The following is an 11,246-nucleotide window of genomic DNA, read 5'->3' as shown; positions in this document are numbered from 1 at the left end:
AAGTCATGTCACATGTCCTTGTAACAATGATAACAGATTACACCTTAATAGATGCTAGATTGGATATCCACATACTTGAGTGAAATTGGAATGTTGAGTTCACTTTTGTTCAGCAGTAATATTTTTGTATCGTTTGCTTTGTTCCTCCAAACGATTTACTAGATTGCTTGAATAATCTCTTTAGTAGAATGTCACGCCGATAACGTCTTTTAAAATAAATGAGAGTTTCCTTTTTATAGTTATTGTCGGTATCTGAAATATTTACCTAGAGAGTCAATAATTACGTATAGAGAAGTAAGTTGAGATTCCCTTTTTATTTTCAAAAGAAGCCTGGAAACTTGAATTGAGCTTTGATACTAAAGGTCTCTTCCTAAACTCACCAACTTCGATGAAAATCATGAGATTCTGTTACTCTATCATGCCCGGTAACATTGAAAATATCAACTGAATGGCTAAGTTTTGTTGTTTATTTAATAAACGTCTTCAACGGTCCAATTAAAATAATGATACCAAATCTCGTAACGTGATAGGATCAAAGGAGATGGCATGAAACGTAAACATATATATTTTATTTTTCTTTTGGCCAAAAAAGCCAAACTCACGGCACAATCCAAGGCACGTGCCTCCTGATGTCATCTCTTCATGCAAATTTTACCCGTTGGATCTACCACGTGGATATTACCCGGTGCCCCACCCAAAAAAAGATAAAAAAAAATAGAGAGGTCGGGTCCAATAAAAGCCAAGGACCACGTGTGCGATTGAGAAAGGTGGCGAACGGTCGCACGCCATTGATGTCCGCGCCTCAATGGGGACAGACCCGCCGTGTATCATGCGATTCATGGCCGCCTGCTTTGGTTAAATTTCACACGGTCAAAAACAAAAAGAAAAGTTAGATAAAAAGTGACTTCTTGCCTTTGGTATTTGGATTTTACATGACAAATATTATATCTATCCTTGTCTTGTTGGATTGAGATGTCAAAAATATATCGTAGCGGATGAAAATGAATGGCGCGTCTCTAGTGAAAGCTACTTGCTGATAAGACTGTTGCTTGAGGTGTAAGACAGAAAATTTCTTGTGACAGTAACATATTTAGGATGAATTACCTTTTTAATACCTTAACTATTAATTTTGGTCCATTTTAGTATGTAAATTTTTATTTTTTTAAATCATACTTAAAATTTAGTTTTTATTTCATTTTGACATCTCATTCAAAATTTAACGTTAAATTTAAAAAAATAAATAAAAGTTGATGTATTAAAACGGAATAAAACTGATAGTTTAGATACTAAACGCATTAAGTTTTTAACGACAAAATATTAAAATGAAACAAAAATGGCACATTAGATATATTTTTTTAAAAAATAAAAATTTAGGTATTAAAATGAACCAAAACCGATAATTTAAATAGTAAATGTAGAATTTACACTATATTTTAATAAATAAATAAAAGTTATTTCGTAGGCTCATTTGTCTCGTTTGCGTTATCCAAGCATAATTGTATGGTCTTATTTAATTGTATAGCTCTCATTGGGCAACCTGCTAGATCGTCTTATTATTCTCTTATACTTCTCAACAGATTTAAAGATAAGAAAGAGAGATTATTTTTTTATAGATTTTAAGTTCAAACAATTAACCATCATCAATTTATTAAAAAAAGTAAACAGAATTAAAAATAATATGCACTTGATTACAGGGGCGGATGAACTAAGCTCCTTAGGGGTCAAGCACATCCCATTATTTAGGGAAAAAAGTGAAATTTAGTATAATATGTTAAAAAAAATGGAAAAAAATAAAAAATTTTGAACCCATTATTTTTAAGAAAAAAAAATTAAAATTTTAGACCCCTATTTATAAATTTCTGGATCCGTCATTGCTTGATTAGGTTTCAAAGAATACGCGTGGGGATGAAAACAAAAGAAAAATGTAATGATGGGGATGATAGTAATTAAGGTGTGTTTATGAAACAGTAGAGAATTGATTGCTCGTAAAAAAGGCAAAAGAGAAAGAAACATGTAAATGAAATCCTTAATTTCCTTGCCCCGGAAGAGTTTGGAACCCAATTATGGAAGCATGCAAAGCTTACACGCAAATTATTACATATATCATATCAGCCTGCCATACCCATTCTATTCATATTTCATTTCAGTATTCTTTTAGTTTGCATTTATATCTCTAACTAGATTTAATTTAAACAATTATTTAATTAATCCTTTAATTATTATGTTGTTTCATTGTTTGTGCCTCACCCCCGCACGTGTATCGACTTTAGTTTTGTCATAATATTTATTTCCGGTTTCCACTCCAATCCCATAACCTAATCCGAATAAAACCCAAAGAAACAGGATCCGATCGTCTTCTCCTTTTCTTTTTCCGCTTTTTTCTGTAAAGGTTTCCGACAGGAAGACGTCTCTTTTTCCCGCCATTGGCAATAGAACATACATCGTCCCTACATATATATCGAGCGAATGAATGGAAGTTCCACCTACCTAATTTAATTAATTATCTAAGAATTACATTAATACAGACTCTATCTTATCTTCTTAAACGAAATTCACAACCGTACACGTTGCCCTTTTTATCTTAATATATACTGATATAGCCTACAAGATTACATGTTAAATATATATTTTTTATTTAACAACGTGTTTAAGGGGTCTGCAATTAAAATCATGAATGTAATACAGAAGTTAAATGGGACTCAATATACATATAATATGTCTAACAGTTCATTTTTCTGGTCGTCGTTTGTTATTTATGTCTTATCTATTCTTAATTCTTTTGCTATTTGAAGTATTGTTTGTTTCACATGTATACAATCAAGATTGCTACAGTTTAATTTGATGTTAATTACTTATACAGCCAAACCAAAGCCTGAAGGGCTATATTATTATTATTATGGCTTACGCCGTAAGAATATCACATGGAGGGGAACTCCGTTCACACCGCGAACCAATTTAAAGCTGATCAAAGATCTACGCATGAATGACAACCGGTACTGTTTCGATTCCGTACATGTATTTGACCTACAGTTGCCCGTCGATCCTTTATTAATTCTCTCTTTTCTCTAATTCTTCCAAGCCAAAAATCTCTCTTCTATTTCTTTCCTTCTCTCGCTAAACAAAAGCTCTCTTTCTTTCTCTGGTGAGTGCAAGTGTTTAGTTTTTTTTTCTTGATGAATGAAAACTGGAGTATTTGATTGATAGGTGGAGAGAAAAGAGGGTATAAAGATCGAAGATGTACTGGGAAACTCATTGTATTCTGACTACACAATGAATAATTTCCCATTACAAAGTACGTTTGATTTGTGTAGCAGTGAAGACGAGAAGATCCGCTCTTTAGGGTTTATGGACTTGCTGGGTGTTCAAGACTTGATCGGTCCTCCTTTCCTGGAGATCATGGCAGCACAGCAGGTTTCCACTCCTCCCTCCAAGAAGATCGAGTCTCCCGAGGTTATTAATCAGCCTGCGACTCCTAAATTTTCCTCTATTTCATCTGCATCAAGTGAGGCTGTTAATGACGAACCAGTTAAAGAAGATGACCAAGAAGAAAACCAGCAAAAAACCAAGAAACAGTGAGTTCAACTCTTTCTCTTTCTATAACCTTTTTTCCTACTATTTACTCATTTTCCGTGTGGGAGAAACACTAAAGAGACAAAGATGAATCCTTTTTATGTGTGTGTTTGAGTCTGTGTTTCTGTTCACTGTCAAGCAAGTCTCATTTTTGGAACTAATTTGGAAAAAAAAGTGAGGGTTTTGTTGTCCATCAAAGTGATTTGAAGCTGATGGAGATTTTCTTTTGGCGTTTGTGGGTTTAGGTTGAAACCCAAGAAGACAAACCAGAAGAGACAGAGAGAACCGAGATTCGCGTTCATGACGAAGAGCGAGGTTGATCATTTGGAAGATGGGTATAGATGGAGAAAGTACGGCCAGAAAGCTGTAAAAAACAGCCCCTTTCCTAGGTACCAACTCCCAATGTTCAAACTTCTAACCTATTTTGCTTCCCTCATTCCGTATGATATTCTTTTCACCAATTTAGATAAAATCTCAGATAATAAGTTTACACTGTTTTATTTCTCCAAGGAGTTATTATCGCTGCACCACCGCCTCATGTAATGTGAAGAAAAGAGTCGAGCGATCTTTCAGTGATCCAAGCATTGTGGTCACCACTTACGAAGGCCAACACACTCACCCCAGCCCGATCATGCCTCATCCGAGTCTTTGTGGTTCTCATCTGACTTCACCCATCTCTGCTTTTGGCATGCCAACGCAAAAAACTCCACCTCACTATCAGCATCAGCATCAACAACGACCATTTACCGATAATATTGGTTCCATGAACGCCCGTTTTCTTCATGAGAAGCTTATTTGCAGCACGTCAGTTCCAGGACCGTCTTTGCTTAAAGACCATGGCCTTCTTCAGGACATTCTACCATCCCATATGCTGAAAGAGTAGACTAGAACACCAATTACCTTTACATGTAATTCTCTCACTTGGGGCGTGAAAAGAAGGTACAGAGAAATGATCAGTTCAGTTCACTGGTATAGTAATTTTCTTGCTGACAGGCGCCGGTTCCTCTTCAAACAAACCACGATGAATATTGCTATATATAACTTTTTGGACTTGGTTTCTTTTTTTGGCCTCATTTGGTGGCTCTGGATCTGTATAGATTATGCAGCAGGGAAATTTGCTTCTTTCTTCTTTAATTCTTCTGACCCCTTGTTTGTCCTGTACCTTTTGTTTTTGTTATTATCAAACGAATCTGTTGCTTGATGGCTAGGGTTCATCAGAGAGAACAATTAATGTGGAAGCTTAGAAAGCCTTCTATTTGTCCGGGAATCATCGAAACCCCGATTGTTCGTATAGCACTATTGACACCTGCACATTTAGTGGGGGCAGATGGAACAATAACTCAACTAGGCCTCATTGATCGACATTAGAACAGCATGTTACCTTTTAGCACGATTGCCTTTTTGTCCTACTTAGAAAGGCAACTGTTACAAAGATTATTTTTAAATAATCAAACCACATTAACGTAAGTGTAGTTATAAAAATAATTTGATCTTTGTGTAAAATCTTTCCAATAAATTGCAACTTAAACCTTCCAAATATGAGCCTCGATTCCCGATTCTCACCAAATTACCTAAAGTAGACCCTTTTCCTCCTCTAAAATATTTGACTAATCACCGTAACGGCATTGTTTCTCTAAATTCGTTAATTTTCAACTACTGCTGTTCATTATAAGGTTAAAATCTAATCAAATTGAATCAGTTTGATTAATCATCAAAATTTGTTCAACAAGTGAATAGTTAAAGTTTTTTTCCCCAAAATTCAATTATCAATTAATTTAATTCGAAGTCGATTAATTATTAAAGAACATCAACAAACAAAGGGCTCCACAAAAGTTGGTATTTAACAATTTCAGTGTTCCATTTTTGCCTTAAAAAGACGTTTCTAAACATACCTGACGCCAAAGACCATAAGCTATGTGCATGAAACGACAACTACATTGAGATCAAAGAATCAAAATAACCTACAGTCGAATCCGTGTATTTAACTACAATAATCATCACCTGTGCAGTGCTCCAGGAATCTTACCATCTTGAACAATAAACCATGCATATCGTACCCGTTGATCATGGCGACTTCCAAGGGGCAGTAGCTAATTTTTTAAAATCACGCAAATTGTTCTGAACCTGTTCATTTAGAACATCAACATGCAACTTCAAACCAGCGATTTTAAGATTTTCAGCCTCCTTATCTGACTGTATGACGGCACGACGTTCTTGTAACTCGGTAATTTTCTTTTCAATCTCTTCCATCTCTTCATCCAATTTAGTTACATCCTCTGTATTCTCAATTATCTCCCTTTCCGTATTTTTTATCTCTGCTGTACGCTGTCCATGGCCTTCCTTGATTGATAGTAATTTGTTCAAGCGATCTCGAAGCAATGTAACAACAAATCCATGCTTTTCCATATAACTAAGACTATAAAAAATGCTATCAAATGTATCTCTAGGATCATCAAAACACAACGCTGATATCTTCTCGAACAAACTGGCAAAGGTTACCATGATACCAATTGCCGATCCTTCGCGAAACTCCTCTCTGTTTTCAGCCAAAGGTTGAAAATGTGGTTTTTGGGGCATAGTTTGGAAGACATCCATAGATTCAATTGTTTGCCAGAGGCTAGATTTCTTTACAAAAGGCAAACTCCGATCGTCTTCCAATAGGCTTCCACTTCTTGCATCCACAGCAAGAGATTCTACCGGAACATCAACCAGTCCTCTATCCTCATTGCATTCCTTGACAAGCGCAGAGGGAAGTCCTAGAACGAAAACAAGCATACTCAACAATTTCATAAATATACAAGCCAAGTCATGATCTACATTCTGTACACATTAGACAAGCGGTAAAAGAGAGGAAATGACCAATAAAAGAAAATGAGGATTCACAAATCTTATGAAGCAGCTTACTTGAATTTTCATCACCTGAAGACTGGATTGCTACTATCCATGTTGAGAGAGGTTGGTCCTCATCAGCCATGTTTGAAATCCCAGCACTTGGCAAGTGAACCTCTTTTGTTTTGGGATCATCACTTGTCCTTCCTCTCAATGCATCTTGAGAGGCTATACCATTAACAAATATAATGTTAGTTTACAATTTATAAAGCGAGCAACCATAAACTACAAAAGAATAAAACATATTCGGCCTTAATTATATTTCACTTGTAATTCAGGTAAATGACAGAAAAATAAGTAAAAAAACAAAGGTGGTTGATAACATGCATTAAATTTCCTCCCAACATCACCCTCCTGTCTCTCATCCCCCAAACTACAAAACTTTCCCCTTCTTCCATGTGAATCACTAGCCCAATGCTTCAACTATAATTCTTCTACAATCATTTAGTAAACCACTTGGAAATCTCATTTAATAAAATAGTAACTCATAAACTAGGGTTAAAACATTGGAAGTGGCTCTACCCCAATGCTTCCTAAAGAACAGACAGCCTCATTTACCTGCCAGCTCCAACCCTTTCTGTTTTGACAAATCATCTTCATTACTTGTACAGTCTTTTACAACATTTTTATCAGCAAGACCTCCAGCACCATTTTGCACCTTACCTAGAAATCATAACAGTAAGTTTACATGTACACTCATAAACGAGCTAGAGCTTAAAGTATCATATACCGGAAACAAAAGCTTTTGGAGTTGTAACTACTGATTTGCGTGGCCTTCCCCTCTTTCCGGTCTGATTTACACCAACTTTATGCTCCCTTATTTCCTATATCAGTAAGACCAGCAGTTAAAAGAAGTATCACCGGAAGATTATGTACGGAAATAAGTCACTAAAGGGGGTTCTTATTCCATGTTTGATACAATAGCAAGATAAAGACAAGACAGGGAGCAAGCTCAAGAAAACAAAAAGCTTCAGCAAAATGAGCTAAGAACGGTTATATAGGCATTAATTATAAAAAAACAAAATCAAATATTTTTGTTTACTTTCTATAAACCATTCCCATTATACCAGTAGCACATCTACACACTTTGCTCACAAGAAAAAAAAAAGATGAATTCATGTTTAAAGAGGGTGGGGAGTTGCAAGAAAATGGATGCAACAACATTTGATTTCCAGGGGTTGAGAATAGCTTACAACAACAACAAAAAACCAGTTTACTTGTGCATATTTTCAGAAACCAAGTCTAAAACCAAGCACACTGCTAAATTGTTCAACTTTTATAAGCACTTGAGAACAATACCGATGAATGTTCAAAATAAATGTTCAGTTGACCATTGGGTGCAATATTAAACACTTTCAACACTTCCTACTAAGAATTTAAGTCACTTCAAATTTAATAGTAGGTTTATCTTGGCCAGAGACTACTACAATGTTGCTTACCATGCTTTTATTTCTGACTGAATCATTTACTCTTTTAAGAAGATCCCTTATCTGAAAAGATTTTTTATCGCATAAAGTCTTTGTGAACTTTGCTGTTAATCCAGAGATGATAGGCATATCAACTTCCTTTGTTTTAACCTCTCCTTCATTAATTTCTTCTGCAGTCTCTAAAATTCCCTCCTTCGCTGAAAATATGTACCACATTATTTAAAAAAAATTATCAAATCAGCACACATTTACCAATGGCTATATGTACCTGCTGTCAAAACCTGTGGGCCTTTACCAGGTGACTTTCTAGCTCTTGTGCTCCTTTTCACAAGGTTATTTGCAATACTGGCAACCGAACCAACTTTATGCTTCTTAGCCTTCTGCATTAGAAAGGAGAAATGGAGGTCAAATAAAAGTAGTAGAGACAGAGATGATCAATAAGATAGCTGGTTTAGCCTACAAAAGCAAAATGCCAATAATCAATGATCATTACCCAGTTAGAATGGTGGTGTTGACAGAAAAGGTGGCCATTCGAAGCAGTTTGCTGCAGAGTAAGCAGGGCACATTGAATATCCCAGTTGGAAAACAACTTCACTTAAACGCTTCAAACAACTCATTAACCAATATAAACTATGTCAAGAAGGCCACGTTTTGATGATATTCAAGTAGACGTGATTCTTTTAGTTAGAAAGTAGAATAATTCTAAAGGGGAAGGAAAGGATAATGTTAATTTCTTCTTTTTGTATATCTTTTTAGTGGTTCCACTTGAAGCCACAGATAATTTTCTAGCATGATTTAGAACAGAACATAAATATACTCCCACACAGAAGTTTGAGAAGCTATATGCTTTGAATAAAAGGCAACTCGGGGAGGCAATACATATCCAAAAGAATACGATAGAATAGTAAAGAATACAAGATTTTTTAATTATATTTATACATTTCTCATCATCAAACAGAGAATGTATTGACATATACAAAAGAAACAGAAATGGAAATAAATTGATTCAAACTTCAAAATGAGAAATCTAACTCACAGTCGTAGCTTCTGTTAAATAGCTCTCAGTCTTAGAACAAGACCAATCACCAGCAGTTTTCTTCGTGAATCCAACTCCTGTACCTTCTTCACATGATGTTTCATCAGGAATTTCTTTTAACCGGTTAGATGTGACTAATAGTGATCCATAATTTCTATCTGAATAATGAGGAGAGGGTCTGATGTGGAGGGAATCTACAACAACTGTTACTGCACCAGACTCATCGCCGTTCTTAGAGTTCTGCTGCTTAACCAAGAAAGTAGTGTCCCCATTTTCTTTTATGACTATTGCAGGGAACCAAACATCACGTAAGTTTTCATCATTGGTATTTACCTCCACTGCTGTCCCTGAGCTAAAAATTGAACCTGTTGATTGCTTTAAAAAAATATTAAAAAAATTCAATTGGGCTGCACATATCATCAATTCCACAAATGACAAAATGAGGGACAACAATACAGTTTAAAGAAATAATAAAGAGATGTATAAACTTTTACAATCAGATGCAGAGTGAAACATATATATAAAAACAACATAAGAACAAATAAATCTGACATAATTGAGAAAAAAAACGTCACTCGAAAAACAAAACATGCATGATTCAGGAAAATTAAAAGTTTGAGCTGCTATAATTACATGTAGCATCCAACTGAATTTGGATCATTTCAAGTAAAAAGTAGATGCCAAGAAAGAATTATCAGAGCTATAACAAATAGATCATAGCAAGAGAAACATGGTTAGAGTTAATTATCCCTTTCAAGCACTAAAAAGAAAAGACGCTAACCATCCCATTTTCTGTTCAACAGTAGTCATAAAAACATAATTCTAATAGAAATCTACAGGCTGTCAGATCCGCAGTTTCAATAGAAAAAATACTACTACTACTACTACTGCTGCTGCTAATAATAATAATAATAATGATTACAATATTCATAAAATTAATGAACCCCGCAAAATACACTTCTTCCTCTACAATAAGAAACACAAAAATTCAACTCGCATTTATGAAATAGAACCCGAAACTCCCATATTTAGGGGGGAAAACAAAAGAGAACAAAAACAAAGATGGCCACGTTAGCACGTACCTGCTTTTCGGGTCGAACCCATTTTCCATCGATCCAATCCCAATGGACCCTCAAATCCTTCCCATCAAACTCGATAACATCAGGTGGATTATCAAAATAAACCATGTATTTCGCCTTTTCCAGAACCTTCCTCACAACCCCGGTCCACCAACCATCTCTATGCCACGCATCGACGATCTCGTTTACCTCAAAACACGAAAGATCATCCTCTTTATCATTAGGCGGCAATGGACGTATAAAATCTGGGTCGACGTATTCTGTCAAAGGGGACGAACCATCTTGAGCTCGTAAAGCCTTGTAGCGAACCAAGGGCCTCTTGCGTTTCTTGGAAATGGACTTAGGAGGGGATTCAAGAATTGTGGCCAAATACCAAGGCCCTCGAAAGCCTTCCTCGCCGCTGCATACCTCAATCAGGGTTCCTTTAGCGGTGGGTTGCTGTTGCAGCGTGTCAGGTTCAGGAGGAGGATTCACCATTTTTGCTGGATAGTGGAGCAAACGGTACGGAATGTTTCGGGATGAAAACCCTAGGTCCCTAGGGGGTTTTGGTCTTTCCAGTCAAACAGCTTGTAGTTGTAACTTCAGCAAATAGAAAAAGGAGTACGCCAAGTATTTGTAAAAAAAATCAATATAACTTTTATAATATATTTTCTCTTGATATAATCTTTTTAATTCACAAAAAGAATATAATATTATTCTTTGATCAAGTTTTTTTTTTCACTAACGTCTCCAACCTTCTCACATTTCATCTATTTTAACCATCAATACTCAACTTAGCGATAACAAAACTCGACTATACATAAAAGATAAAATATTTTCTTTAAATTTTTAGTTATTCGAGTTAAGTTAGAGTCAATTCAAATTATTGATTAGCTTTTTGAGTTTGAATTGAATTGAAATTTGAAAATTTCGAATCACTTACAAAATAAAAAAAATTGAATAAATATTTTGACAAATTTACTATTTAGTGTCTAATTTCTTTATTCCTTCAATCCGTCATTCGTTCTAAGTTTATTTTTTTTCTAAATTTGAACCACATGCTCATAAATAATCATATAATATCTATGTAATTTAAATCTCTTTTTTATTACAAGTTTATATATATTTTTAATTTAGTCCCTCAATTTTTCGTAGTTTCCTTGAAAATGACTGTCCCTTATTCCCACTATAGAATACTTATGTAGCTTCAATTCCTATTTTTTTTTACTAAAAAAACTCTTTTATAATTTAGTCCCTTAACTTTAC

The 11,246-nt window shown here is 35.1% G+C and overlaps 2 protein-coding genes across 5 annotated transcripts; one reads left to right on the top strand and one right to left on the bottom strand.

Moving 5' to 3' along the window:
- Window positions 1-3,245: 3,245 nt before the first annotated feature.
- LOC120133052 (WRKY transcription factor 23-like) lies at window positions 3,246-4,608 on the top strand. Its single transcript, XM_039149714.1, has 3 exons — window positions 3,246-3,572; window positions 3,816-3,959; window positions 4,081-4,608. The coding sequence occupies exons 1-3, from the start codon at window positions 3,271-3,273 to the stop codon at window positions 4,451-4,453; spliced, it is 819 nt and encodes a 272-aa protein (XP_039005645.1). The 5' UTR covers window positions 3,246-3,270; the 3' UTR covers window positions 4,454-4,608.
- Window positions 4,609-5,377: 769 nt separating this feature from the next.
- Window positions 5,378-10,584, bottom strand: LOC120133050 (DUF724 domain-containing protein 6-like). Of its 4 annotated transcripts, none has more exons than XM_039149710.1 (9): window positions 10,005-10,584; window positions 8,923-9,297; window positions 8,380-8,430; window positions 8,155-8,266; window positions 7,899-8,083; window positions 7,190-7,283; window positions 7,018-7,122; window positions 6,475-6,627; window positions 5,378-6,326 (listed from the first exon to the last, which is right to left on the bottom strand). In XM_039149710.1, exons 1-9 carry the CDS (start codon window positions 10,476-10,478, stop codon window positions 5,635-5,637), a joined length of 2,241 nt encoding a protein of 746 aa, XP_039005641.1. In that variant the 5' UTR covers window positions 10,479-10,584; the 3' UTR covers window positions 5,378-5,634. The 4 variants fall into 4 exon arrangements, with proteins under 4 accessions (XP_039005641.1, XP_039005642.1, XP_039005643.1 ...); XM_039149711.1 differs by having other exon boundaries at window positions 7,899-8,080; window positions 10,005-10,582; XM_039149712.1 differs by lacking the exon at window positions 8,380-8,430.
- Window positions 10,585-11,246: the final 662 nt, after the last annotated feature.

Source organism: Hibiscus syriacus, unplaced genomic scaffold (genome assembly GCF_006381635.1).
Source record: "Hibiscus syriacus cultivar Baekdansim isolate YM2019G1 unplaced genomic scaffold, ASM638163v2 tig00110575_pilon, whole genome shotgun sequence".
Taxonomy (NCBI): Eukaryota; Viridiplantae; Streptophyta; class Magnoliopsida; order Malvales; family Malvaceae; genus Hibiscus; species Hibiscus syriacus.
The sequence above is the reverse complement of the archived record's forward strand: the minus strand, read 5'-3'. Positions and strand labels throughout refer to the sequence as shown.

What these genes read in the sequence shown, in the direction of transcription:
- LOC120133050 (XM_039149710.1), bottom strand. Translation starts at nt 10,478, where the DNA reads ATGGTGAATCCTCCTCCTGAACCTGACACGCTGCAACAGCAACCCACC. An exon ending in GGGTTCGACCCGAAAAGCAG is followed by an intron (nt 9,298 to 10,004) that starts GTACGTGCTAAC and finishes ATTTTTTTAAAG; the next exon opens with CAATCAACAGGTTCAATTTT. An exon ending in CAGTCAGAAATAAAAGCATG is followed by an intron (nt 7,284 to 7,898) that starts GTAAGCAACATT and finishes TTACTGATATAG; the next exon opens with GAAATAAGGGAGCATAAAGT.
- LOC120133052 (XM_039149714.1), top strand. Translation starts at nt 3,271, where the DNA reads ATGAATAATTTCCCATTACAAAGTACGTTTGATTTGTGTAGCAGTGAA. An exon ending in CAGCAAAAAACCAAGAAACA is followed by an intron (nt 3,573 to 3,815) that starts GTGAGTTCAACT and finishes TTGTGGGTTTAG; the next exon opens with GTTGAAACCCAAGAAGACAA. An exon ending in AAAAACAGCCCCTTTCCTAG is followed by an intron (nt 3,960 to 4,080) that starts GTACCAACTCCC and finishes TATTTCTCCAAG; the next exon opens with GAGTTATTATCGCTGCACCA.